The sequence below is a fragment of the Macrosteles quadrilineatus genome, unplaced genomic scaffold (genome assembly GCF_028750875.1).
Source record: "Macrosteles quadrilineatus isolate MER2022 unplaced genomic scaffold, UCM_ALF_1.0 Scaffold_2__2_contigs__length_208266976, whole genome shotgun sequence".
Classification (NCBI taxonomy): Eukaryota; Metazoa; Arthropoda; class Insecta; order Hemiptera; family Cicadellidae; genus Macrosteles; species Macrosteles quadrilineatus.
Genome location: NW_026542595.1, coordinates 108,797,892 through 108,812,447, shown reverse-complemented (window position 1 = coordinate 108,812,447; position 14,556 = coordinate 108,797,892). Strand labels below are relative to the sequence as shown.

The 14,556-nt window shown below is 37.0% G+C and overlaps 1 protein-coding gene across 1 annotated transcript in view; it reads left to right on the top strand.

Moving 5' to 3' along the window:
* LOC128985760 (GRB2-associated-binding protein 1) overlaps positions 1-14,106 on the top strand; it is a 48,429-nt gene extending 34,323 nt beyond the window's left edge. The window contains exons 6-10 of the mRNA XM_054405608.1: positions 4,835-4,995; positions 5,631-5,915; positions 7,107-7,363; positions 10,102-10,244; positions 11,155-14,106. Coding sequence (XP_054261583.1) covers positions 4,835-4,995; positions 5,631-5,915; positions 7,107-7,363; positions 10,102-10,244; positions 11,155-11,397 — 1,089 coding nt within the window. The 3' untranslated portion in view covers positions 11,398-14,106. The remainder of the gene's footprint in view (positions 1-4,834; positions 4,996-5,630; positions 5,916-7,106; positions 7,364-10,101; positions 10,245-11,154) is intronic.
* Positions 14,107-14,556: the final 450 nt, after the last annotated feature.

Genomic DNA, 14,556 nt, shown 5'->3' with positions numbered 1-14,556 from the left:
TGTCTGAAATTTCCTAGAGTCAAGTAAAAATGTTACCAATGTTGACAATCCTAGCACTACTCCAGAAACAGTGGCAAACTCAACAATATCACACAAGTCTGCAAAACTACAACTTCACCGTCAACAATGGAGAATCTGGCGATGATACTACAAATGTCAGCCAAGGTAGTATAACGACGTAGGTTGGCAATGTTATATGTTTCTGTGAATAATACACAAAGCAAAATTGTCATGGAAAAATCATGGACAACTTTGCGGACATCATAATTATTGCATCCCACAATTGTGGAAAACCCAACAACGCCATCTACAATTGCAGCGATTAATTACTGAAAATGTGCTTGTCCAGAAATAATGCTGATCCAATAATGGTGCGTTCCTAGTTAATCCGAATAAAGGGACTCTACTGTAGTCGCCTTTCTCTCTCCAAAGCTTTGCCCCCAGACTTCCATTTAACATGGAAGGACTTAACCGTTCTTATATCAGGATTTTTTGAGAGGATAGCAGGCTTACCTGAATGGGAAAGAGTCCAAACTGGCACAGGAAACACAAAACAAAACTTTACACTATATACACAAAACATTAGAATATTTCACTGTCACTGACAGCATTTTCAACTAAGGAAGAGGAAGAGATAGTTTTCTAGATGTCCAAAATGGTGGCCAGTGAGTTGTTGAGTCAGTGTTGCCAATAGTATGAATTCAAAAAACACAGTTTCAGTTTATCTTTTATGCACTATATATATATGAATAAATATGTAAGCCTGCTAGTTGGGTTGGATATTGAAGTGGAGTGGGTTAGATTAAAGGTATTATCTCAGGTTTAGGTTTGGGGGTTGTCTAGACTTAGTAAACCATTGATAAGACAATTCCCATCTTCTCAGTTGTGACTGGTTACATTGAGGGGGCAGTGATTTGACTATTTTGGTTGTAAAGCAGTCATTGAAACTAGGGTTGTTGTGGCTCTGGGCATGTTGTACAACTGGTTTGTCTTTGTATCCAGTAGATACATCTTGTCTATGGCCATTCATCCTGGTTCTGAGGCTATTGGTGGATAGGCCTACATACTGTGCCTCACATTTGTTACATTGTAGTTGGTAGATAATGTTCTTCGTTTCACAAGTGTTGAAGCCTCGGATGTTGTAGTTTTCTTTGGTTGTGGAACTGGAAAATGTTTGGCTGGGTTGATTTATTTCACATGTTTTACATCTCTTGTTATCACAGGGATATGAACCGTTAGGGCGTGCGTTGTTTGGGTTGTTGTTGGCCGGGTCAGGAACTTTTGGGTGGACTAGTATTTTTCGGAGATTGGGTGGTTGTCTAAAAACAATGTTAGGTGGATCTTTCAAAAAATTGATGGTGTGGTTGGAGGCCTTGAGGATTTTGAAGCCCTCTTTTAAAATGCCATTCAATGAATGTAGTCCTTGGTGGTAGTCTGTGACAAGAGCAATGTTTTGGCTATTTCGTTTTTCATTATTTGGTTGTGGATGGTCTTGCGCTAAGCGGATTTGGTTCTCCACCAGCTTTCTAGGGTAACCCCTTTTTATGAATGCGTCAGATATTTTGTTATTGAACTTGTTTAATTCATCATCGTTGCTGCAGATCCTTTTGCCCCTGATGGCTTGACTGAACGGGATGGATCTTTTGGTGTTCTTTGGGTGGTTGCTGTTAAAATGTAAATATTGTAGATGGTTGGTAGGCTTGAAGTGTACACCGGTTTGTATGAGTCCATCTTGAATATTTATTTCTAGGTCCAGGAAAACTATTGTTGATGTTGAGATGTTGCTGGTGAATTTAAGGGAACTGAAACTGTTAAGGCTGTCAATAAACTGTTTTAAGGAGTCTGAGCCTGAGGTCCACAAGATAAAAATATCGTCTATAAACCGGAACCAACACAAAGGTTGTACTTTTTGGGATTGTAGGAAACATTTTTCGAGTTTCCCCATGAACAGATTTGCGTAGGATGGGGCCATCCTCGTACCCATGGCAGTGCCTTTAGTTTGTAAGTAGTTTCTACCTTCAAATTGAAAATTGTTTTTTTCTAGAATGAACTTAACCATGTTCAGTAGGAAAGAAGTTGAGGGCTTAGTGTTTTTGGGGCGTTGATCCAGGAAAAATTCTATAGCCGCAAGACCATGTGTAAGGGGGATGTTAGTGTACAGGGAAGTTACATCTATGGTAGCCAAAATCGTCCCAGGAGGAAGAGGTGTTGGTATGGTTGTCAGCCGTTCTAAGAAGTGGTTGGTGTCTTTAACATGTGAAGGTAATTCACTGACAAAAGGTTGCAGGTGAGAATCTACATATGCCGAGATTCTTTCCGTGGCAGAATTGCAACTGGCAACTATAGGACGGCCAGGGGGTGGAAAAACGTTTTTGTGTGTCTTGGGCAGTATGTAAAATTGAGGGGTAGAGGGGTTGTCATTTATGAGTAGTCTTATTGATTCAGGGGAAATATTTTGGAGAGGTGCTTCTTTAACGAGCCACTGTGTGAGTTCAGTATTAAAATCGTTGGTTGGGTTTTCATCAATCTCTTTGTAGGTGTCTTTGTCGGATAACTGTTTGTAGGCTTCAGCAGTGTAATCTTGTTTGTTCATGATTACAGTGGTGGATCCTTTGTCAGCTGGTAGTATCATAATGTTTCTATTATTTTTCAAGGATTTTAGAGCTGTTCTTTCTCCTGGAGTCAGATTGTCGTTTTTTGGCAGTTTCTTCAAGAAATTAGGGTCTGTGACAGTTTGCATTATGAAGTTTATGTACAGTTCAATCAGGCCAGTTGTTGTTGCCAGTTGCAATTCTGCCACGGAAAGAATCTCGGCATATGTAGATTCTCACCTGCAACCTTTTGTCAGTGAATTACCTTCACATGTTAAAGACACCAACCACTTCTTAGAACGGCTGACAACCATACCAACACCTCTTCCTCCTGGGACGATTTTGGCTACCATAGATGTAACTTCCCTGTACACTAACATCCCCCTTACACATGGTCTTGCGGCTATAGAATTTTTCCTGGATCAACGCCCCAAAAACACTAAGCCCTCAACTTCTTTCCTACTGAACATGGTTAAGTTCATTCTAGAAAAAAACAATTTTCAATTTGAAGGTAGAAACTACTTACAAACTAAAGGCACTGCCATGGGTACGAGGATGGCCCCATCCTACGCAAATCTGTTCATGGGGAAACTCGAAAAATGTTTCCTACAATCCCAAAAAGTACAACCTTTGTGTTGGTTCCGGTTTATAGACGATATTTTTATCTTGTGGACCTCAGGCTCAGACTCCTTAAAACAGTTTATTGACAGCCTTAACAGTTTCAGTTCCCTTAAATTCACCAGCAACATCTCAACATCAACAATAGTTTTCCTGGACCTAGAAATAAATATTCAAGATGGACTCATACAAACCGGTGTACACTTCAAGCCTACCAACCATCTACAATATTTACATTTTAACAGCAACCACCCAAAGAACACCAAAAGATCCATCCCGTTCAGTCAAGCCATCAGGGGCAAAAGGATCTGCAGCAACGATGATGAATTAAACAAGTTCAATAACAAAATATCTGACGCATTCATAAAAAGGGGTTACCCTAGAAAGCTGGTGGAGAACCAAATCCGCTTAGCGCAAGACCATCCACAACCAAATAATGAAAAACGAAATAGCCAAAACATTGCTCTTGTCACAGACTACCACCAAGGACTACATTCATTGAATGGCATTTTAAAAGAGGGCTTCAAAATCCTCAAGGCCTCCAACCACACCATCAATTTTTTGAAAGATCCACCTAACATTGTTTTTAGACAACCACCCAATCTCCGAAAAATACTAGTCCACCCAAAAGTTCCTGACCCGGCCAACAACAACCCAAACAACGCACGCCCTAACGGTTCATATCCCTGTGATAACAAGAGATGTAAAACATGTGAAATAAATCAACCCAGCCAAACATTTTCCAGTTCCACAACCAAAGAAAACTACAACATCCGAGGCTTCAACACTTGTGAAACGAAGAACATTATCTACCAACTACAATGTAACAAATGTGAGGCACAGTATGTAGGCCTATCCACCAATAGCCTCAGAACCAGGATGAATGGCCATAGACAAGATGTATCTACTGGATACAAAGACAAACCAGTTGTACAACATGCCCAGAGCCACAACAACCCTAGTTTCAATGACTGCTTTACAACCAAAATAGTCAAATCACTGCCCCCTCAATGTAACCAGTCACAACTGAGAAGATGGGAATTGTCTTATCAATGGTTTACTAAGTCTAGACAACCCCCAAACCTAAACCTGAGATAATACCTTTAATCTAACCCACTCCACTTCAATATCCAACCCAACTAGCAGGCTTACATATTTATTCATATATATATAGTGCATAAAAGATAAACTGAAACTGTGTTTTTTGAATTCATACTATTGGCAACACTGACTCAACAACTCACTGGCCACCATTTTGGACATCTAGAAAACTATCTCTTCCTCTTCCTTAGTTGAAAATGCTGTCAGTGACAGTGAAATATTCTAATGTTTTGTGTATATAGTGTAAAGTTTTGTTTTGTGTTTCCTGTGCCAGTTTGGACTCTTTCCCATTCAGGTAAGCCTGCTATCCTCTCAAAAAATCCTAAAAAATCTAGGCCCTTGTGCTCTATGCTACACCCTTAACCGTTCTTATATCACATTGACTAAAGGATGAGTGAAGATATCTTTGTTCCCTTACAACAGAGAAAAGTCAGCTGTGTTTAGCCAGAATAAAAACAATTAAAATTGTATGAAAAAATAAAAACTATTTTGGATATTTACAAGACGGGTATTGTTTGTTTCAGCCCCCACAGTTGGAGCTGCGGGGCTCAGGTTCGACAACACCTCCGCTGCAAAGCCCCGCCACCGATGGAGAGAGTGTGTTTACTGACGGAGAGGAATGGCCACATCCACACCCCAAGAAACCCCCTGTAAACTGGGAGACCTTCCCTAGGCCTTCTGACAGGTTTGTTAACAGTAGATTAAGTAGTTTGTTGTTTAGTTTCGTTGTAGGCAGCAGTTGAAACAACTAGGTTTGTACACTTTATTTGATAATGCTGGAAGCCAGGTTTTAAGGACGTGGTGGTTTACCTTGCTGACAAAAATAGTTGAAAGTTCACAGACAAAATAAACACATGAAAACTATATTTTTTCACTAAAGCTCCTTATTCGGTTTGTGGAGTCATTGTTCTTGTTTGAGGCTCCAAACTAAATTTTTAGCTGATACATTGCAATTTGCTATGCATTGTTAAATAACCGGATGCATTGCTGCATCCTACAGCGAGAGCAAAGACTCTACAACCAAAGAAGTAGCCAGTAGAAGAAGTACCGGTAGTAGTAGAAAATTTGATGTTTCATGGTTTTATGTGTGTCGTTTTAACTATTTTTGTCAGTAAGGTAAGTCTGATGGTAAATTGATCAGTAAAACTGTTCAAGTAATTAGATATTTGCAATAGGTTGTGCTTGAATGTGTATTTTTGACATATTTTAGTTTTTGTTCTTTTATGATGTAAGTTATAGCCTAGAGCTTTTTTGTTTGTTTCTAGTCAGGTTAAATGTGGCCCTATCTGCTTGTTAAAATAAGGAATTTTTTCACTCTAGCTCGGCAGACGGAGACACACCTAAGCCCAGTAGCATGGTGACGGTCGGCAAACGTTTCACCCGCAACCTAGAGGACGCTGAGATTCCCATTGCCCCTCCTCGGCCTCCCAAACCTTCCCATCTCAACAACAGCCATAGCTACAGCAACATAGAAGACTTGTCTGTGTCGCCGTCAGCGTCGGGCGTGACTGACGAGACTTACGACTTCCCTCGGTCACACCAAATCAACGGAGGCGACTCCTACACCAACGCTGCCCCCGGCAAAGTTAATGGGGACGTGTTCAGGTATTTATTGATATTTTTGAAAGTTTAAATCCAATTGATATTCAGGTACAATGTAATAATGTGATCAATTAGTTTTCTTTGTTTTGGTTTTTAAAGAGAAGGTAAAATTCCAGAGCTCTTGGATGTAAAAGGTCATTGGGCTCCATGGAAAATCATAAATGGCCTGAATTGTAGCTTGTAGGCTAGTTAACACAACACTAAAGATTCTAAGGCAAAACAAATATTGGTAGAACTATTTGTCAATAGAGGGAAGTTTCAGATAGAACTATTTGTCAATAGAGGGAAGTTTCAGATAGAAATATTTGTCAATAGAGGGAAGTTTCAGATAGAACTATTTGTCAATAGAGGGAAGTTTCAGATAGAACTATTTGTCAATAGAGGGAAGTTTCAGATAGAACTATTTGTCAATAGAGGGAAGTTTCAGAACGATTTGGCAATAGAGGGAAGTTTCAAATAGAACTATTTGTCAATAGAGGGAAGTTTCAGATAGAACTATTTGTCAATAGAGGGAAGTTTCAAATAAAACTATTTGTCATTAGAGGGAAGTTTCAGATATAACTATTTGTCAATAGAGGGAAGTTTCAGATAGAACTATTTGTCAATAGAGGGAAGTTTCAGATAGAACTATTTGTCAATAGAGGGAAGTTTCAGATAGAACTATTTGTCAATAGAGGGAAGTTTCAGATAGAACTATTTGTCAATAGAGGGAAGTTTCAGATAGAACTATTTGTCAATAGAGGGAAGGGAAGTTTCAGATCAATCTGAAATATCAGAGAGGTACAGTCACTTGGAATACACACATTCACGTTTTTGGGCGTGAGGGTTTAACCTTTTTGTACCCTAATGAGTCTTTTGTCTTTTTGAGTTAAAAAATAAAACTTCAAAAATTTAAACTCTAGGTTCTAGTAATAAGTTGATTGATTACCTTATAACAATTGAAAACAAACTGTAATAAAAGAAGCACGATTTTATAACATATTTCTTTGAGTTAACATTATAAAAAATTTGTAAACTTTTTTTAATGACCTGAGTGTGTTTGTGTGATTCTTGTGAGTTTTAATCAGATTTTATACTCTTTGGTATACTGCACTTTTTCTTGTATATTTATTTTACAAAGACTTTAAAATAGCATAGCACATAACATATGTGAAATCTTTTGAGTCAATTGATAAATATTTCCGTTGTACCCAGATACGACTTTGCTGCAACGGCGCGACTGTCCGAGACGAATGGAGAACCAACCTCTCCTCCCCACTCTGACTCATCGTCCGTGGTGTTGTATTCCAATCTGCCGTCCCCGGCGCCGCCTGTGGTCAACAGAGGACTCAAGCCTCGGCGCAGGGACTCGACGTCCAACGAACCGTCTCCCCTGGCGCCACCAGTGCAACCTCCCACTATCAACCGCAAACTGAAACCTGTACCTGCGCGGCGGAGGATTGATGACGAATGTAAGTTAATCTTAAATTTGTTAATGTTCAATGATGCAGAAGAACCTCGATAACAATACTCTCATAGAAATTATCAAATAAGACTTATCAAGATTGACTCCTTATTGAAGTTTGCACATGTGATCATAGGTTAAATAAATTCAAGGCTATTTGAAATTAATACTTGTTACTGCGGGTGATTACTTAACGAGAGCCTTGTTATCGAGGTCCGACTCTGTAACTTTATGAAACTGTGATTTTCTTTTAGTTTTGTGGTTATAAAAATGTTATTGGTGTTTAAGAATCATTACGGCATTTTTATGTACAGTGGAACCTCGATAAGAAGACCCTTGATAACAATTTACCCTTGATAAAAAGTGTCATTTGCAAATCCCCTTGAATTTATTTTACATCAAAGCACATGTTATTGAAAACCTCAATAAGGAGTCAACCTTGATAACAAGTATCATTTAATAATCCCCTTGAGAGTCTTGTTATCAAGGATCTACTGTAGCTCCAAACCTGACGCTGTATTAGCAGGCTTTTACTGCAATTCAAAACTTGAGTTCTGGAATGTACCTCATGTTAAATGTATCTTTCAGCCGTTTTTGTTTGGTTATACTGTTGACTTCTTCATACTGAAGAAGACGTCCCATCTCCATCTACTGTATATGGATCAGCTGTCGCCTATTTTGTTCAAAAATTACATAGTTAAACAAGGTACTCTCAGAGCATGCCATGGTGTTAATTCTAATTTTTCTTAGTTTTTGTTACTGAAGTAGCTAGTGTGACAACAGATGCTATGGCTTACAACAAGTCGTCTTATCTGTACGTTGATACGGTGCGAATATGTTTTTTGTTTTTTTGACAGAAATCTGTTTTTTACACCAGCTATATCTAAAAGTGTCTAAATTGAATTATAGTCTGTATAAGGGAACCTGTTTCCTGACCATCCATCTACCTGGGGACTGGCCAATGGTTAAATGTGTGGTGGTTTAACCCTCCAAGTGTCTCTAGTTTTGGTCTTAATGTTCGCCCATTTATTGCGCAATCGCAGGGTTTTATTAAAATGTATCTTAGAAACTTAAAAACAATGTAAAGTATACTGTTTTATATATCATTTTGTTTGGAAAATTATGGGCTTCAATGTAACATATAAAACATTACAAAAAAAATGTTCAACAATTTATGTGGGGTTAACATTTCTCAAAAATTATAAAATAAATGAAAAAATTTATGTTTGCGCTCAATAAATTGTTATAATTTATAGGTCTACAAATATTTTAATAGCCACTTTGTTCAGAATTTTATGAGGATTCCAAAAATATAATAATATAAGGAAGTAGGTTTGCAATTAAATAAGTTATGGGCAAAAAACAGATTTCGGTACATAGTGTTTAGCTAAGAATGCATAGCCTAACCATAGCTAGGAATCTGACTGATAATTTACATCAATATCACTACCTACTTCTTCAGGATCATCAAGCAGCCCATCAAAATCATTTAAATCTTCTTATAATGCACCTTGTATATCACTACTTTTGATTTTTAACACTAAAACAATGATAAACGTAATAAAACACATCAGTCATCGGTGCGAGGTTAACCAAGCTGTTTACAAATACGCACGTCTGCTGTCTGCTACAATATTTTCGGAACTAAAATGAAAAGCGTATAGAAAAAGACATCAGGAGAAAGCTCTGAATCTGCTGAAAAAAACGATACCTAACTCGATCCAGTTCAATCCGATTCAGTCAGTCCCAGAGCCGTCGCCGTAAACAGTGTTTGTGAGTTGCAAAAGCGACACATAACACTACAGCGGATGTGTTATGAGTCGCTTTTACGACACATAACACTCGGAGGTTTAAGGTAGATGGAGGGTCAGGAGACAGATTCCCTTGTACAGAGTATATGTCATTCATTTGGTCAGGAAAGGCTCTAGGCCAGGATTTTTAGTAGTAGAAAAAAGGGAAAGCTGCTAGCTTACTTTGTGGCATATTTTGATGCACACTTTGGTGATCTGGTCATGCGATTCAAGTTCCTGACCAAATCGTTCTTGTTGGAAATTGGAAACGTTAACTGAACACATTATTTAACACAGAGGAGACAATTTACCGCAATTCACAGGCCCCAAGAGCCAGCTTTGATGATTGTTAGATCAATTAATGCATTTATAACTCAGAAATATCTTGATTGTTCAACATATGGAATATTTAGTATATAAGTCAATTGGACACAACGTGAACTAACATTTGAATAAATAATCAATTATAAACGACAGTATGAACGACATAGGAATTTGGTAACCTGAGATGAAATTACATATTAATTAATACTACTATTACTACGACACAATACCTCAAGGGGGCGTCCCCCCATTTCCCAACTTATTCAGCCCTCCATGTTTTCTTGGAGACCGCAGACGCACGACAGACATTCGTTTGGTCACTCCACTCACCTGCTGCTTGCTGCGCATGCGCGAGCGGTCCTCGACTTGAGATAGCTAACTAGGCGGGACATTTGAATGGTTGTGGAGACTAAGCTCCACAACTTTAGAATCTTTAGAGTTCAGCCATTTTGTGAACTCTCTTCTTCAACACTTGACAAAGTCCCCCAACCAAATATTGTATGTCTTCTGTGTGTTCTATGTACCTGTACTTCTAAGGTAAGCTAGCTGTTATACCCTTTATTTCAATACTGCAAGGTTATCCCACACAAATCACCATTATGTTATGATATCTCATGTTCCATGTTTGCAGGTGATGGCAATGTATTGAAGCTGTGTCCTCCGCCACTGGGACGACTGGTCGACGGCAGTCAGAGTCTACGCCGTCCCCGCGCAGCCCCCAGCCCCACCCCTAACAAACCTCATCGGCGCAACTCTGACACCTTCAATGACCAGGTAAAGGTTATAAAAATACCATCCTTATAAACATTTTTGTAGAATTAAAAGCGTGTAAACATACATTTATTTGAAAAAAATCGCAAAAACCAGCGTGATCGGACCATGAGAACAGGGTTAAAAGCAAAATTAACATGGGCCGTATGGGTTGCCATGCTGGTGACCAAATAACAACTAGATAGTAGATATAAACAGAAAATCAAAACATATGGAAGAAACTCCAATCACATGTTTTATTTACAGCGTTGGGTGAAATAGATAAGTCTGTACATTGCATATTTTTAGTTGAGTTTTAGACCACTCGACGACCTCTAGTATTAATTAATGCTTGTTTAGTCGTAAGAAAGCTGGTAGATAGAAAGGATCTAAAGTTTTCAACGGTTATTTTTTCATTTTCTTCTGTGTTCTTCTTTCAGTTGTGTCTTCCTGAGTGTACCATATTAAACAAGATATTCATAGAAACCTTTGTACCAAAATTTTTTTATTTGATTGGGAATATGAAGGAAAATTAATTTTTACTATTGGGCTCCTTATTGTGAGTTCAATCGGGTGGCAGGTCAACCTGTGAACAAAACACTACAAGGGGTAGCAGCTTAGGGCATGGTTCCAACTCCTAGGCGTTAACTTGTCTACGACTATACTTCTGAATGTAAAGCTTGGAAATGTGAGATCTTGGATACATTTGTGCCCTTGTAATAATGAACGCTTGGAAAAGCGAAGCAAGTTTTGATGTTGTTACTAAGAGCACTAAGAATTAATTTTAAAGTATTAATAGAAATCTTCACGCTTGGAAATGTGAATCTTCATACTTCTCCGCACTTTGAATTACTTGGAATTATCGACACCAAGATTTTCCTCCCTCGTGTACTTTGCTTAAACTAGTTTAAACTCACTGACAATTTTCTTGCAGGTTTACTACTTTGAGCCGTACTACGGGCTGTCGCGCAAGATGGAGATACAATACTTGGACTTGGCTCTGGACTCTAACTCTTCCGGAGCTCTTCCTGCCACACCGTCCGGGTCTCCTTCCACTCCTACGGGAGCTCCGCCCACCCCCATCATCTACAAGAAGGTCGACTTCCTCAAGACGTTAGCCTTCAACAGCACCAGGGTGGAGCGGGAGCAAGAACGAATGAGCAAGCCGATCCACTGACACTGTTTTGGTTTTTACATGTTGCTACTGTGTCTCCAAAATTCCCAGGAGTTGAGTCAATATTTGGTGTAATTTTGGAAAATAGCAAAAAAGTTGTGTATTTTTTTAGTATGTAAGGTTCTAGATTTCAAGCTTTTTTGTTAGGATAATAGGCTTACCTGAATGGGAAGGATTCTTAGCACAAGATTAAATACAAACCACTTTACAATATATTTAACCTCAAAAATATGAAGTGTGTAAAATGTTTACTCTAACCTTTTAAATGTGTAGGTTATTCGACACAATCACTTTCAAATTTTTTACATTGACAACATGGACAATTTTTACTCATTTTGGTATGTTAGTTACTTTGGCATGTAGAATATGGTCTGCATAGCATGCTAAGCATTTTTGTGACACCTTGTAGTCACCCCAAACAGATTTCACCGTTAGTGGCAATGAAATTTTCAAATTTTTGAGTAAATGTAAATTAGTTTATGTTTCTTTTGCTAATGTTGATTCTTTCCCATTCAGATAAATTTATTATCATTATCATAACATACATCCTTTTCAGAATTTAAAGGTCCACAGAACTAATCCCTTTAATTATTTAAACTAAAAATATTTTGCTTTCCTGTTAACAAGGATGGCTATAAAGTTTCCGAAACATAGTTTTAACCTATAATAGAGGCCTTACTGTATTTTCCTTCTTTAGTAATCTCTCATTTTATATTACTGTGACGTCTTATGATATTTACCTTCATTATCAGTCAAAAATTCAATCCTATCTTATACATTTGGTTTTGATCTTCAAAAAACATATATTTTGCATTATTTTTCATCAAAAAATCATTTGATTAATATTGTTCTTTCTACTTTGGATCGGTTATGCAATTTATCTTTTATTTGTCGGTTGTTCCATTTTGATTATTTTGAAATCGACTACGAAAAAACAAAATGGAATTTCTTCAGACTGAAATCGAAACAATATTTTTACAATAAGATTACTGATATTAAATAAATCAAGGGTGATAAATTCTACAAATCCATTCATAGGTCCAATACTTGTACCTACTTGTGCCTATACAAATAGTATTGTAAATGTGTGGTAGGTAATATTACACAAGAATATGTCAACAACAAAGCTCGATCAAAATCAGGATTCCACACTACATACTGCAGTTTTTAACAACAATATTATTTATTGTTTGTTTATATCATATCCTTTTTTTAATGGCAACACAAAAAAATATCCAGATACTGCATTTCTTTTTAGAATTTTAAGTATAATGACAATTTAACTTGTACAAATGTTTTTGAATAAGCTTTTTAAGTGTCCAAACAGTTTTATACTTATTTGACTTCAATTATTTTAAAACGTACAATTAACCTATGTGTGAACATATTACAATGATATTACTCAAATATTTTGAAAAAGACTTTGTCTTTACACCATTTATCGTTCATTAGTGTCATAATGTATATATTTGTATTTGTATGTTTGTTCTAACATAGATATCGCTATACTAATGTGTTATATATGTATTATTGTAAATATCGCCTAATTGTTTATGTTTTTGTTTTAAGCGACTGTGTCATTTTATAGATTTTTAACTCTTTTTACTCAAAACGATTTTATATTTTTAAATAAAATTGTATTTTAACAATGATATTAGCATATTATTATCTTAGAGCTATTTAAACGTTTTGTATTGCAAAAGTGCCTTAGGATTTTAATGTTGAACTCGTAAAATGTTGAATTTTGAGAATGTTAAATTAATTTATCAAGGGGTGATTCGGCCACAAGCATTTATATATTGTTTTATTAAGGTTAAAACTAGTGATGTGTCAGTACCATAAATAAAATCTTGATACCACCGGTTAACTTGGTAAAAAGTACCTCCAGCGAAAACCAACATTAAAGCACCATTTCACATTCACAAGCTTATCTAGAATTTCTTTACATTTCACAAACTTCTCCGTCATCAAAACTTTTGTAAAATTCCCAATATCTTGAGTCTTGGTCAGCTATACATTATACAACTCTGGTTAACATGTTATTTTAATTTACAATTAGAAACTGTAACACTTGCAAATAACCTGGTCTTCAAGTCAAAAGGTTTTTCATTTGACAGGGTTTTGGATTTTTGTATAAAACATGAATGTTCAATTACTCAACTCCCATTTCTTAAATTGAAATAACAAACACATCTATGAATCACTTAACTCCGCTATGTAGTATGTAACCTAAGTATTTTTACAATATAAATATTTCAGAAAAAAATTCACAAGTTTCAATGTACTTGAAGGAATTAGTAGCCTACTATTTAGTTAATGATGGTAACGGTACTGAGAACCAAGAAATTATTTTGGCCAGGATTTGGTTCTTGTATCGACTTTGTAAAAGCTGTATTGACACATTACTAGTTACAACCCAGCATTAGTAATAGTTTTGTGATATGAATATTTTAACACTGGGGTGCAGGTCTGACTTTGTCTAGACACCCGAACTCTAGACACCGGGGATCTAGACACCCTCTAGTCACCACCATGTGCCTTCACCTCAGACGATCTCGCAACTGGTTGCTTGCTTGTAACCACATTACCGTAGTCTTATAGCAGTCTTTCAGAATACTATGTTTTCTAAAGATGTAATAATAAATATTTGATATGTTTATTGCCAAATAATGTTTATAGAAGTGTTGCTAAATAAATTATATATTGTGTTTACTGGTGACATTTTTTTCTCCTAATAATTCATAGAGTGATTGTTTATTGAATAATTTTATCCCACCGCAAAACAGACTGCACAGGCATATAAGACCATTCACTGGTTTAAATTAGCTTTGAATTATGTGAAGAATTGAAGGAACTATTATAATGCCAACCATCTTACATATCTAAGCCTATCAGATAACCAACCCTTTTTGTGTTGGTCTTTGGTTCTTCCTATCAAAGAAAAATGTTCCTTTAGTTTTCAATGAGCTTATAACATCCTTGCTCCTCATGTGTTGGTGGGCAAGCAGTCTAACTGACAATAAAGTCTGTATGATGGCTGTCTCCTGACCCTTTATCTACCTAGAACTGGCCCAATACTTCATTCAACCATTGGCTAGCCAAGGTAGGAGGGTCAGCCAAGAGACAGGTTCCATCACACAGAGTATAATGCTACTGTCATCT